The sequence below is a fragment of the Anabrus simplex genome, chromosome 1 (assembly GCF_040414725.1).
Source record: "Anabrus simplex isolate iqAnaSimp1 chromosome 1, ASM4041472v1, whole genome shotgun sequence".
Lineage (NCBI taxonomy): Eukaryota > Metazoa > Arthropoda > Insecta > Orthoptera > Tettigoniidae > Anabrus > Anabrus simplex.
This window is the reverse complement of record NC_090265.1, coordinates 393,786,684-393,801,367: the sequence shown is the minus strand read 5'-3', so window position 1 is coordinate 393,801,367 and position 14,684 is coordinate 393,786,684. Positions and strand designations below refer to the sequence as shown.

At 36.7% G+C, this 14,684-nt stretch overlaps 1 protein-coding gene across 3 annotated transcripts in view; it reads left to right on the top strand.

Moving 5' to 3' along the window:
* Positions 1-6,687: 6,687 nt before the first annotated feature.
* LOC136856832 (venom protease) overlaps positions 6,688-14,684 on the top strand; it is an 82,345-nt gene continuing 74,348 nt past the window's right edge. Inside the window, exons 1-2 of one of the 3 annotated variants that reach the window (XM_067135002.2) lie at positions 6,689-9,770; positions 11,307-11,400. In XM_067135002.2, the coding sequence (XP_066991103.2) occupies positions 11,349-11,400 (52 nt within the window). In that variant the 5' untranslated portion in view covers positions 6,689-9,770; positions 11,307-11,348. Of the gene's footprint in view, positions 9,771-11,306; positions 11,401-14,684 lie in introns of all 3 variants that reach the window. The other 2 variants (XM_068224985.1, XM_067135000.2) reach the window with 2 other exon arrangements.

The window sequence follows — 14,684 nt, the reverse complement described above, 5'->3', positions numbered from 1 at the left end:
CTATTCTCCAAATTTTTTGTATTGTAAATGTTGGAATGTCATTTCTATCTCCACATACACTTTCAGTAACACCTGGCAGGCCATGGTTAACAGTAATTATAAATCTATGTATATAGGCTTTCTGTGTGAAACTTTATGTAAGAGATTTGATGTTGTTGTTTCAGTTGATCACATTATCTCTGTTGTTTATTTATTGTGCCGGGAGTGTCCAAGGATGTGTTTGGCTCTCCTGGTGCAGGTCTTCCTATTTCATACCCATGAGCGACCCGTGCGTCTAGATTTGGAATGGTGATGAACTGATGATGATGAGGTAGGGAGAGGGTGAAACCCAGTGTTGGTACATAGCATATTCCTGTCAAATAACACCAAGGGGTCTGCTCAAGGCTTAACATCGCCATCCGATGGGCGAACATTGCACAGAGGTTGGCAATTGAATCCAAGCTTTAAGCACACAATTTAGTGATTAGAAATTGTACACCACCACCTCTCCTGCCCTGCCAATCAACATTCTGATGGTGAATTTTTTTCTTTCCACTGACGGGACTCAAACTGGTTAACCACAGTGTCAGGCCATAAAGACTTGGCACCTTAACGATCATGGTCTCTAGGTGGGCTAGGCAGGCTATTATGTGTGTTGAATTTCTGAGATACTAGCTCCCAGTATATCATTCTGTCCTTGACCATATTCAGTCTGATGTTCTTAAATTACTATACGATTGCTTGCATTATATTAAGTTTTTATATTCATTAATTCATTAATTCGTTCATCATTCATAGCTATACCAGATTATTTAGATCACAGCCCAGAATAATAGGCACAATATTCTTTTGGGTTTATGCCATGTGAAACATGACAGACTCTTGGAAACTTCAGGTTTCATGAAAATCTTAATCTACTTCCATCATGAAGCATAACAAAGTCTTCACGAAATGTAAAATTTTTCTGCATTTTGTCTCATTTCACATGACATAAACCCAAAAGAATATCATGTCTTCATAAAAGTAGTTTGACTCTGACGTTACTGTCCCTGCCAGTTTGAGTTCTATCACTATGTGAACTGCCATAATGATATATCTGACACATTAAGAAAGATAGAGTAACAGTCAATGTATAGACTCAAAAGGTAAAAATGGTCCTGAGGTACTTTCAGGTATATTACTGTTCATTTTTATTGCATATCAATATAACCTTTATCAGAGGGATCTTATGAATGAGTGAGATCTTAAATATTCAGTGAAACTGGCATTAGCATTCAAATATGAACACATCGATATCACAGTAATAAAAGTAGGATCTGTGAGACATTTGCATGGACAGGAAAATCGGATTTATCAGTAAACTGGGAGGGAATAATCTTTGTAATGTTCAAAGTATCTATAATATTATTTGTCTACACATTTCTGTATTAATGATGGTAGCTATCACAAGGAAATAAAACCATTGTCAGATTATCATAATGAATTCTCTTTTTTATATCAAATTGTCGGATCCATTCCATTTTTTCCCCTCTGATTAGTGTTAATAGAGGATGGTTGCCTGCTTGTACTCCTGCTTAAAACAGTAATTACAACCACCACTACCATCCCTCTTGTTTTTTGACATGATTACCATGAAGTTCTGTGCTAGTATGGGGGTAGCAGTTATGGATACATTCTTCACTGCTACACATGGGCACCAGATCCATAATAGACTACTGAATATCATAACCGGCTTTGAATTCAGGGATTCTATTAGGAATGTGCTCGTATTTTTCAATGATACAGTCCACAGTCTGATCTGCAATGAACTAAACATCCCTAGGCTGAGGATCAATCAATCACTACTGATCTGCATTTAGGGCAGTCGTCCAGGTGGCATATTCACTATCTGTTGTTTTCCTAGCCTTTTCTTAAATGATTTCAAAGAAATTGGAAATTTATTGAACATCACCCTTGGTAACTTATTCCAATTCCCAAATCCCCTTCCTATAAATGAATATTTGTCCCAATTGTCATCTTGAATTCCAGCTTTATCTTCATACTGTGATCCTTCCTACTTTTAAAGACACAACTCAAACTTTTTTGTCTACTAATGGCATTCCACGCCATCTCTCCACTGACAGCTCCGAACATACCACTTAGTCAAGCAGCTCGTCTTCTCTCTCCCAAGTCTTCCCAGCCCAAACTTTGCAACATTTTTATAATGCTACTCTTTTGTTGGAAATCACCCAGAACAAATCAAGCTGCTTTTCTTTGGATGTTTTCCAGTTCTTGAATCAAGTAATCCTGGTGAGGATCCCATATGCTGAAACCGTACTCTATTTGGGGTCTTACCAGAGACTTGTATGCCTCCTCCTGTACATCCTTACTGCAACACCTGAACACCCTCATAACCATTTGCAAAGATCTGTACCCTTTATTTACAATCCCATGTATGTGATTACGCCAATGAAGATCTTTGCACTGAGCTCGATAGCTGCAGTTGCTTAAGTGTGACCAGTATCCAGTATTCGGGAGATAGTAGGTTCGAACCCCACTGTCGGCAGCCCTGAAGATGGTTTTTCATGGTTTCCCATTTTCACACCAGGCAAATGCTGGGGCTGTACCTTAATTAAGGCCACGGCCGCTTCCTTCCCAGTCCTAGCTCTTTCCTATCCCATCGTCGCCATAAGACATATGCGTCGGTACGACATAAAGCCAATAGCAAAAAAAGAAGAAGAAGAAGACCTTTGCTTATATTAACATCTAGGTACTTACAGTGATCCCCATAAGAAACTTTCACCCCATCAACGCAGTAATTAAAACTGAGAGGACTTTTCCTATTTGTGAAACTCACAACCTGAGTCTTAACCCGGTTTATCATCATACCTTTGCCTGCTGTCTATCGGACTACATTATCGAGGTCATTTTGCAGTTGCTCACAGTCTTTAAACTTATTTATTACTCTATACAGAATAACATCATCTGCAAAAAGCCTTATCTCTGATTCTACTTCTTTACTCATATTATTTATTTACATATAAGAAAACATAAAAGTCCAGTAATACTGCCTTATGGAATTCCCCTCTTAATTATTACAGGATCAGATAAAGCTTTGTCTACTCTAATTCTCTGAGATCTATTTTCTGGAAATATAGCATCCCACTCAGTCACTCTTTTATCTAGTCCCATTGCACTCATTTTTGCCAGTAGTCTCCCATGATCCACCCTATCAGATGCCTTAGACAGGTCGATCGTGATACAGTCCATTTGACCTTCTGAATCCAAGATATCTGCTATATCTTGCTAGAATCCTACAAGTTGAGCTTCAGTGAAATAACCTTTCCGAAACCTGAACTGCCTTCTATCGAACCAGTTCTTAATTTTGCAATCATGTCTAATATAATCAGAAAGAATACTTTACCAAAGCTTACATGCAATGCATGTCAAAATGACTGGCCTGTAATTTTCAGCTTTATGTCTATCACCCTTTCCTTTATACACAGGGGCTACTATAGCAACTCTCCATTCATTTGGTATAGCTCCTTCATGCAAACAATAATCAAATAAGAACTTCAGATATAGTACTATATCCCAACCCATTGTCTTTAGTATATCCCCAGAAATATTATCAATTCCAGCTGCTTTTCTAGTTTTCAATTTTTATATCTTATTGAAAATGTCATTGTTATCATATATAAATTTTAATACTTCTTTAGCATTAGTCACCTAATCTATCTGCACATTATTCTTGTAACCAACAATCTTTACATACTGCTGACTGAATAGTTCTGCCTTTTTAAGATCCTCGCATACACACTCCCATTGTTCATTAATGATTCCTGGAATGTCCTTCTTGGAACCTGTTTCTGCCTTAAAATACCTATACATACCCTTCCATTTTTCACTAAAATTTGTATGACTGTCAGTTATGTTTAACATCATGTTATCATTAGCTGACTTCTTTGCTAGATTCAATTTCCTAGTACGTTCCTTCAAATTCTCCTTACTTCCACAGCCATTTCTAACTGTATTTCTTTCCAATCTGCACCTCCTTCTTTGTCTATTATTTCTCTGTTATAATAAAGTGGTTCTTTGCTATTCCTTACCACCTTTAAAGGTACAAATCTGTTTTCACATTCCTCAACAATTGCTTTAAATCCATCCCAGAGCCTGTTTACATTTTTATTTACCATTTTCCACCGATCATAGTTACTTTTTAAAAACTCCCTCTACCTAGCTCAATAGCTGCAGTCGCTTAAGCGCGGCCAGTATCCAGTATTCGTGAAATAGTGGGTTCGAACCCCATTGTCAGCAGCCCTGAAGATGGTTTTCCGTGGTTTCCTATTTTCACACCAGGCAAATGTCAAGGCTGTACCTTAAGTAAGGCCACAGCCGCTTTCTTCCTACCCCCTAGCCCTCTCTCATCCCATCATCACCATAAGACCTATCCGTGTCTGTGCGATGTAAAGCAAATTGTAAAAATTTAAATTAAAAATACTCCCTCATGCCTGCCTTATTAGCCATATGGTACTGTCTAATAGTCCTACTTTTAAGACCTTCCTTTCTATCACATTTATTTTTAACTACGACAAAAATGGCTTCGTGATCACTAATGCCATCTATTACTTCGGTTTCTCTATAGAGCTCATCTGGTTTTACCAGCACCACGTCCAGAATATTCTTCCCTCTATTTGGTTCCATCACTTTCTGAATGAGCTGTCCTTCCCATATTAACTTTTGGCCATTTGTTGGTCATGAGTCCTGTCATTCACATTACCTTCCCAATTGACATTTGGTAAATTGAGATCTCCCCTTACAGTCACATTCCTTTCCATATCGTTTCCCACATAGCTGATTATCTTATCAAATAATTCTGAATTAGCGTCAGCTGAAATTGAAATCTGTCTGCAGGGTATAGAATCTCTAGGACGAAGAAATTAGATAGAAGTACATGGATATTATTAGTAAAAATTTCCTAACAGTGGCCAGTACGAAGATTCAGGATATAGAAAGAGAAAGGATGGCATGCTGTAGTAGAAACAGCAAAGGAAAGCCTATGAACATCTGTATATAAAGATGGTGAAATATAATATATCTTGGTAGAATGATATATGTAAATGTATAAAAGAAGGTATATCAGAAATTGCTCCAAACAAGGACTGAGGCAGGCAGAGAATTTTACGTGGATGAAAGAAACGGAGTGAAATGTGTAAATATAGAATCCAACAAGTCATGGGTAGATTTTGTAAGTAACCTGGAAAGGCCTGGTCAAGTGGTAGATGATATTTTCTGGTCAGCAATAAAGAATCTTAGAAAGAAAGGCAAAAAAAGGAAATGAATAGTGTTTTAGGTAAATTAGGTGAACTTATAGAAGATCCCAGGGAATCACTGGACAGAAGGAAAAAATATTTTGGAAATCTTCTAAACGTAGAAAGAAATACTCCTGTTGACATCCCAAACAACCAAGCTCATGGGGAAGTGGACAATGATATTAGTGAAATTACACTTGAGAAAGTGGAAAGAATGGTCAATAAACTCCACTGTCATAAAGCAGCAGGAATAGATTGAATTAGGCCTGAAATTATGAAATATAGTTGAAATGTGGTAATGAAATGGCTTCACAGAGTAATAAGATTAGCTTGGAATGTTAGTTAGGTGCCTTATAATTGGATGAAAACTGTAATTGCACCTATCTCTAAGCAAGGAAACATGAAGGATTGCAAAAATTATTGAGGTATTTCATTGATCAGTAAACCAGGCAAAGTGTTCACTGGCATTTTGGAAGGGAGGGTGCAATCATTGATTGAGAGTAAGCAGTGTGCTTTCAGACCAGAGAGTGTGTCAGGATCAGATTTTCAATATGCACCAGGTCATTGAAAAATGCTACAAGAGGAATAGATAGTAATGCTTTATGTTTTGTAGATCCAGAAAAGGCATATAACAGAGTATTGAGGGGAAAAGAGCTGTGCTGAGGGATAATGGGATTAAGGGTAGATTATTAAAAGCAATCAAAGAAATTTATTCTTTTATGACATAATATAAACTGTTACCAGGTACAAGTTTTCATTTTACCGGGTGAGTTGGCTGTGCGGTTAGAGTCGCGCAGCTGTGAGCTTGCATCCTGGTGATAGTGGGTTCGAATCCCACTGTCGGCAGCCCTGAAAATGGTTTGCCGTGGTTTCCCATTTTCACCAGGCAAATGCTGGGACTGAACCTTAATTAAGGCTACGGCCGCTTTCTTCCCTCTCCTAGGCCTTCCCTATCCCATTGTCGCCATAAGACCTATTTGTGTCGGTGCAACATAAAGCTAAATAGAAAAATAGTTTTCATTTTCACCTTCTGATGATGGAACAAAATCTCAGAGACATGTTGTGGAATAAATCATTTGATAAGACTTGTGACTGGTAACAGTTTATATTATTTCATAAAGAAATACAGTCATGGATAAGGACTTCCTTAAAAATAGGCATTCATGTTGACAATTTGGCTGCAGTGAGAATTGATGATAGAATGCATTCTTTGTTCAGGGTACTTACACTAGTTAGAGAAGGCTGTAATCTTTCACCTTAATTTACAGGATCATCTGTTGAAAGGTATAAACTGGCAGGGAGGGATTCAGTTAGGTGGAAATGTAATAAGCAGTTTGGTGTATGCCGATCTTGCAATCTAATATCCTGGAACTTGCAAATGGATGCAGTGAGTAAAATACGAAAATTAGCTTTTCTAAGTCTATAGTGATATCAGTATGTAAAAAACCGTAGAGAACTGAATGTTAGGTTGGGCATACAAAACTGGAACAGGTAAGTCATTTCAAGTATTTAAGGTGTGTATTCTTCCAGCATGGTAGTATACTTAGTGAGATTGAATTGAGGTGCAGCAAAGGCTAATGCAGTGAGCTTGCAGTTGCGATCAACAGTATTTTCTAAGAAAGAAGTCAGCTTTAGGACGAAACTATCATTAACCGGTCTATTTTCAGACTGACTGCTGTACGAGAGTAAAAGTTGGGTTGACTCAGGATATCTTATTCATAAGTTAGACGTAAGAGACATAAAAGTAGTGAGATTGATCGCTGGTACATATAGGTGAGGAGTGATGACTGGAAGGTAATTAGAATGACTGAGATAAAGGCTAACTATCAAAGGGTAGAGAAAGGTCCACCTATTCAATACCATTAGCTTAAGATAGTGTCCTATCTAATTGGTACTAGTTTCGACCCTCAATCTTCAGCCATGATCGAATTGGAAACATATGTTTACATAAAACCAACAATAAAGAATACAATTTGGTATGTCTTAGTTTAAAATCTAAATCTAAAACATTGATGAAGTCGGACTACACATTTAAAATTGAGACTAAAATCACACATTAAAACTGTTGTGGTTGGTGTTGAATGAACTATGTCAATGTCCGTACAGTAACCAAGTGTTCTTGGGTTGATCTTGGAGTTAGTATTCCTTATCTGTATAGATGAGCCATTTGATTTATAAATGATGTCTTGTTGAATAGTAACATGAGTAATGGTTTATATATAGCTTGAAGGGGACATTCACAAATTTTCATCAAATGTAGTGATCTATTGTTTAATTCGGTTTGAAGTGAATGTTCCTTGTGCACTTGGCACGGACACCAACACCAGACTGACTGTTAAGAGGGAACAGGAGTATAGCTTATGAAGGCAGAGGTTCATCATCAGAATGTTGGCCGGCAGGGTAAATGAGGTGGTGATATACAATTTCTAATTACTAGATTGTGTGCCTAAAGCCTGGATTTAATTCTAAATCTCCCTGCAGTGTTCATATAGAGTGAGGGCATATGATGCTCTTGATGGTGATTCATCTGTCGGATGGGGACGTTGAGTAGATCGACAGAACAGGACAGGACAGGAGTAGGCTACGTGCTGACACCTGGTTTCACCTTCTCCCTATCTCATTATCGTAAGCATCCCACATCCAGACATGCAGGTCACTCATAGGCGTAAAATTGAAAGACCTGCACCAGGCGAGCCGAACATGTCCTTGGACACTCACGGCACTAAAAGCCATATGATAAATAACTTACATACAAGTTTAGTTATATGGTATTTTCTTCATTTTAGATACCAGTTCTAATCACTGCTGAAAAAATGTATATATTCAAAAGTTAAGTTGGAACTGCTGTCTTGGCTTTTGTTGTTGGAGACAAATTATTCAGGCTGTACATGAATTTTTTACTGTATTCCACGTATGTGGGTGTATATATATACCTTTGCTCTAATTGTAAAAGCTACCCTTTAACTAACATAATTTGTGCATTGGGACTCTTCTACAAGTTTATATATATTGAGTAGCCATGATATTGCCATATGCTGAAACAGATTTTATTTTTTTAATCATGTATTCTTGTTTTGAGAAGACCCCTCAATAATGTATACTATATGTGTTTTGTATGGCTGGATTGGGAATATCTCCATGTGATTTTGTAGGATATTTCCCAGTATACATCTGAAGTAAGTTGTTTGGTCTCCAGACTAGCCAAGACTAGGGTTTAATTACATGCACCTTAGATGCCGGCATACAGTCTGCCAATTACCATGTGCTAGCAAGTGTTTCTTGTGTAACCATTCCTCACACTTGAAGTGCTATGTAAATTGCATGGCAATGAGCTCATAACAGTCTGAAAACAGAAGGTAACACTGGTTTTGTGTCACTGACCGCAAAGTATTTGTATGAATAGTCACTTGAAAAGATGTGGTAAGTTCCACCCACTCTGGACATTTGCATATATAAACATTCATTGCTCATCTTTGTTCCTCCAGCACTGAGCCCTCCTCTATTCTGGCACCTATGTATTCGTGCCGCATTATTTAATGAAAGTCTGGACATGTGCACAAAGCAGAATGATGTGTTTTGTAGACTTGTATTCAATAAGAGGAATGTAAATGCTCTGTCTTGTAAACATGTTATTGGTTTATTGTCACTCAGAAGGGCTGAAGGATTTCAGCTAATATTTAACAATGAGGAATGATACTTTATTCACTAATAGTTTAATGGTTTAAAAAAAAAACAAAAAAACATGCACACACACACACACACACACACCAGTGTTATACACATAATAGAAGGTAGTTAGAAAGAAAGCCCCAGATATCTAAGGCATAGAATTTAAATTTGATGGAATAGAATTCAGATAACTTATTGTATTACATTCCAAAGTAAAGCAGGAAAAATCAAATAAAACTGTGATAAGATTTCAGTTCTTATACAGTATGTGAAAGCTTAAGAAGTTTCCTGCTCTGCATGTTTAATCAACAATTACAAATCCTAAAACCAGTGACACTTTAATTGTGTGAATCAAGAGAAACAAGTGTATATATTACAATTTAAGGAATGTCTGACTTCTGTGTGATTATTTCTTTTGTTTGGTAAATATGCATCAACTAACTACATTCCCAGATCCTTTAGATGATGTAGTACTTCCAAATGGTACTGTACATGTTTCTGGAGAAATACTTAACATTTGATGCCTAAGTTCTTTCAGGAATTTGTATTGTGCAATGATGACCTCCTCGGTTATTTGAACTGTTCTTATTTCTGGTTCAATAGCTGGAGAAAGTTGTCAGACAGCTTCTTATAGCCTGGAGCTATATCTCACTGTCTAGGCTACAACCTCTCATATGGTGGCCTTGAAGGGTTTAATAGTATACTTCTATCGGCTGCTTCAATTAACTTCCTCTCATGATATCATTCTGAGAAGCATGCCTGGAAACCTGTTTCATAAGAGTGCTCTCTCAGCTTTGTGGGAGGGAATTCCCTCAAAACAGCAGGCATTAGGTGGGTTTCTTTATCCTCTATTTTTGCAGTATATGCTGTTTTCCTTTTGCAAATATCTTCTCTTCTAAGTTACTTTCCTTTGCTAGTCTACCTTATAACTGTTTTAAAAAATTGATATGCTTATGAAGTACCATATAAGCCATATTAAAATTTATCTGGTATTGAGTCTATTTTTATCAGGCTGCATTGGAAGGATTTTATGGCTGTTAAAAAAAAATTATAACTGCTACCATTCATGTCAACTCAATTGAAATGAATTTCTCAAAGTTGCAATTGTAGTTCAAGCTGAAAGATACTTTTGTAAGCAGTTCACTGTTATTTGGTAATATGTTATATTGAGCATGTATGTGTGTGTTGGGTATTCAGCTCCGCCAACAGCTGTCATAGATGGACTAGGCATCACTGAAGAGTCATACTAGGAAAATGAGGAGTAAGATAGTTTCCTGTTGCTTTCCTCACCAAGCCAAATGTTTTTATTACATATCAGTCTGCCAAGCACACTGATAAGCATTCACCAGCTGACCCTATGAGCAGTATTTTCATACCATTTATAACAGGGACTGGCTGCATAAGGAATGTTATTACTAGCATCGCTCATATCTCAGTCACTTTCATATTGTCATGAGACTGAAACAGGTCATTGAAAGTAACAAATTTATTTTAGCCCATACCAGAAAATATAGGGCACTGTAAACACTACATCTCGCCAGCAAAGGCAAATTGAGCATGTAATTTTTGATCATTTCTCTTATTATTTTTTATTTATTCCAATTTAGCATACATATTTGTAACGCTGACCCTTAATCTTTTATGAAATGGCCGGTTAGTTATTTAATATCAAGTAGTGATCACAACAATATGAGTATGTAACTTACAAAATTTAGTCACTTTGGTTACTTTTTTTCTTTAGTAACTACTTCCAACAAGCCTGTTCACAGAGAATAGAAAACTCTGATATGAATGCATACTATGCTATGTATCATTTTTGTTTAAATTTTTCTTCACACTCATATAAAGTTCCTAATTTCTTTAATTTGTAATTTTCCCTGATACAGCAAGTATCTAAGTAATTTTTCACTGGTCTGAGCACAAATGTGTTTCAGTCATGCTTTATAAAAACTCTACTAATGCCTTCCTACATTTTTCTCCTTTGTAAATCAATAAAAAGTTACTTTTTATACTATACTATAAATTGCTACTGGAATGAATAAATTTTATTTTATGTATTTTGTAAACATTGGGTTCATCTTATTTTTCCTTCCAGTATTCTGCTCTTACTTTTTTTTTTTTTTCCCTGGTGTTCCTTTCCAAGGTTTAAAAAAAAAATGTCTATGTTGAACAGAAGCTAGTCATTAGTTAGCAATGTGAAGGATAGCATCGAGCATCGGGTACATAAAGCGTAAACCAATCAGAAGTGCATAGAAAAGCAATACAATCACATATTAATAACTTCTGTCTCTCTTGCTCTTGACCCTGCTCCCCCCTCCTCCCCCTCCTCCTTGACTCCCCACTCTGATGTCCCTCTCTCTGTTGCAGGACCAGCAAGATGCATCAGTTGTGCTCTGTGAGCCATCAGTTATGGCTCTTCTGTTACTGACACTCTTATCTGTTGCCTTGACAGTTGAGCCAGGTGAGTTACAATAATTATGAATTTTCAACTTTGTACTCCTCATACTGTTGTCCTGACAAAAGCATTGTGTTGAGATATTTTGTGGAATGTTTAGCCATACACAGTACTACCATACAAAATATTAAGAATATATCTTAAAAATAGAAATTTCATGCGGGAAAAATATAAAACTATCATATCATTTCTTAATGTATTAAGCAGACAAGTAAATTGATTTTAATCAATACCCGAGTCAAAATCTATATGTTCTCCTCCCTCCTTTATTTAAACTGCTGTGCTGTCTCCTATTATCCATGGCTATAGCCTTCATTCCAGGTCTAATATATTACTATAGCAATGTACTTGCAACGTCAGTTTCACATAATAATAATATTATTCTTAGGTGACAGTTTAATGAAAGAATCATAGGAATGTAACATTTTATGCAAAAGTATTTTATTGCAATTTTCATGGCTCCTCTACAACTCCACATATTCATGAAAGAATTTATCTATCTCCTAAAGTACTTAATACTTACAGGAACAAATTTTATGTGTTAAAAACAAGATTATTTTCTTTTTTCATCCCAAAATCTTTTTTAGGTTTATCAAAATTGTAAATATTGTACTAATATCCTGATTCTAATTGAAGTAATTGACTGTTTGCTACCAATTGGTTTGTATTTAGTGTTTCAGTTCAATTTAGTGATGTGTGGTGTTTAATCTCTGTGAGATTCTATACCAGCCATCTCTTAAGTCCATATTTAGGGCTGCTCTGTTCATTGCTCTCCTGTAGGTACTAGATAAATGAATAGTTATATCAAAAGATTTCTCTTCATTACCAGACTGAAGCTCTAAAACTAGATTTGTTAATAGTCAATTTCCTGTGTTATTTACAAGCACTGAAGTCAACCACAAAGTGCAGAATACCCCACATTCAGAATTCCACTCCAGAAGTATGATGACAGTGATGATAGTGGTAATGGTTTAAGGTCTAAAAACAATATTGCAAAAATGCAAAATGAATGTTCACATGGATTTTGCTTAAAATTTTCCAAACAAATTGATTCAAATAATATATTATTTTAATTAAGTTTTATCAGTTTAAAATGTACGTATTATTTATTTTAACCCATTAGTGCATAAAGTTACTTTTTGTGTTTTATTTTGATTTATCTGTACATGTGTACTCCTAATAATTACAAAAACATATTCCAACAATCAGAATATTCATATAAGTGATAGTTTTTGTACAGAGGCCATGCGATATATCGGACGCTATGCACCTCGGTCAGTATTACAACACTAGTTACTCAGCATTAGATTGTACAATAATGTTGCAAACTAGGCATTGTTAGAGAGCTGTATTTCCATACCTAAATTTGCACTGCACACTTATCACAATACTGTATATGTGACTATTTACATTTAGGCATATTCATTTACTGATTATGGTATCCCTGGAAACCTTTCAGGTGAAGTCCAACCATAAATTTATTGCACGTGAATTTCGATTTTCCTTTGCAGAGGGCACGTCTTATTTCTGTATCGTTTAAAAGAGGCCAGTGATTCAATCCATCGTAGCGTACCTCTTTCATTGGTGTAGGGACCATCTTTCCCTGGTGCGATTGTTCTCCATTCATTTTTAGGGTTACGGCAATGTAACAACGAAACTTCAAGAGGCCCTCGGAACTGTTTGGTTGTATTTTACGGTGCAGCAGCCAAGCATTCACTACATCCAGAAAGTATGAGAATATCTGCCACTACCATTTCTTCTGCCTCATGTGTGACCTGTATGTTGACAAAAACTGGTCAAGCTGATCCACTCCTCCCATGCCTTTGTTGTATTTATTGTACTTATCTGTTCATAGTTCGTACCAGCAGTGACTACACTGATGTCATTCCAGTGCACCAGCAACACATCACCACAACTTTTGTAGTCATATGATCCTCCTTCTTCTTTCTCTCATGTCCACCTTACTCTGTCTGGTTTTCTTGTAATGTCCCCATTGCACATATTTGCTTTGAAGCCAGATGTCTTAGCAACTTCACAGACGTAAAATAGCTGTCAAAGTATATTTTATGCCCCCTGTTGGATTCAGTTCAAGCTGCATCAATGAGAGACAAGACTACGCTTCCACCAAGTCCAGATTCTTTCGGCCTTTATTTTTCATTTCCTGTGTACACTTGGAAAGATATCATATAGCCACTGGCAGAGTGCAGGGTCCAATTTTTTAAACCGAAACATATCGGCTTTCCTCTGATGAACTGTTTGGCATAATGCTTTCGATAATATGGAATCATACTTTCACCAAAGGAGATATTTTCATCAGTTCCCCCATGTTTTCTAAAGGCGGCTTCCAGCGAGGTCGGTAAAGGCCTGAGCTTGAACAATCACTCCCATCATGAAGATTGTTATTATTTAGATGAAAATGCCTTAAAATTTGCTCAAAGCGATTGCATCTTATACTCTCTGATAGAATAGTTGATACGTCATTCTCCTTGGACCAGTAAATTCTCTTATTAGGATACTTGGCATAACCAGATAATAGAAGTCCTCCGATTACAACAAGAATTTCCCTTTTTTGTCACATCAAGTTACAGTACTTTTGTGTGTCACATCAAAGTTACAGTACTTTTGTGATACGTATAAATTAGTCTGTTCAAAAATGAAATGCAGTAAATTGTTAGTAAAAAGTAATGAAAAGAAGTCTAGTGGAGTTCCACAATTTTGCGTGTCATCTGATGGGAGGAATGAGAACACAGTCAGTCACCAAATGGGATGTAGATTGTAATCTTGTCCACCTGCAGGTTGCTTCTTGTGGGTTGTTATTAGACTTACTGATGTTTTTGGATTTCCTAACAGGGTTATCAGAAACAGAGGTACTGGCCAAATCTAACGTATGACTACTTTCATTTTCATATGACAGCTCCCTTTTGCATCTTTTTTCTAGTTTTTCAGTTTCATCTGTAGATTTTTCAGCTAATTTTTTTAATTCCACAGGACCTAAGCGTCTCTTTCCCATCTTCCGTTGATGCAATCTGCACCTCACATTTACTCAGAAGTAGGTTTCTGCCAAGGTGATTTAGGCTACCCTCATGCACATCATCCGATATGTCACTATCAGCATCCGTTTCACATCCGTCATCAGGAGGTTCAACGTAGATCAGCTGCTCCTCTCTGCATGTTGGTTCTTCCTCCAAAACTTCCAATATTTTGCTCACCGTCAAACTAGAAAGTGAATACAAATGTCTGAGACAATAGTACACCCTGTGCATAGCATCCAATTTTGAGGACAGCTATAT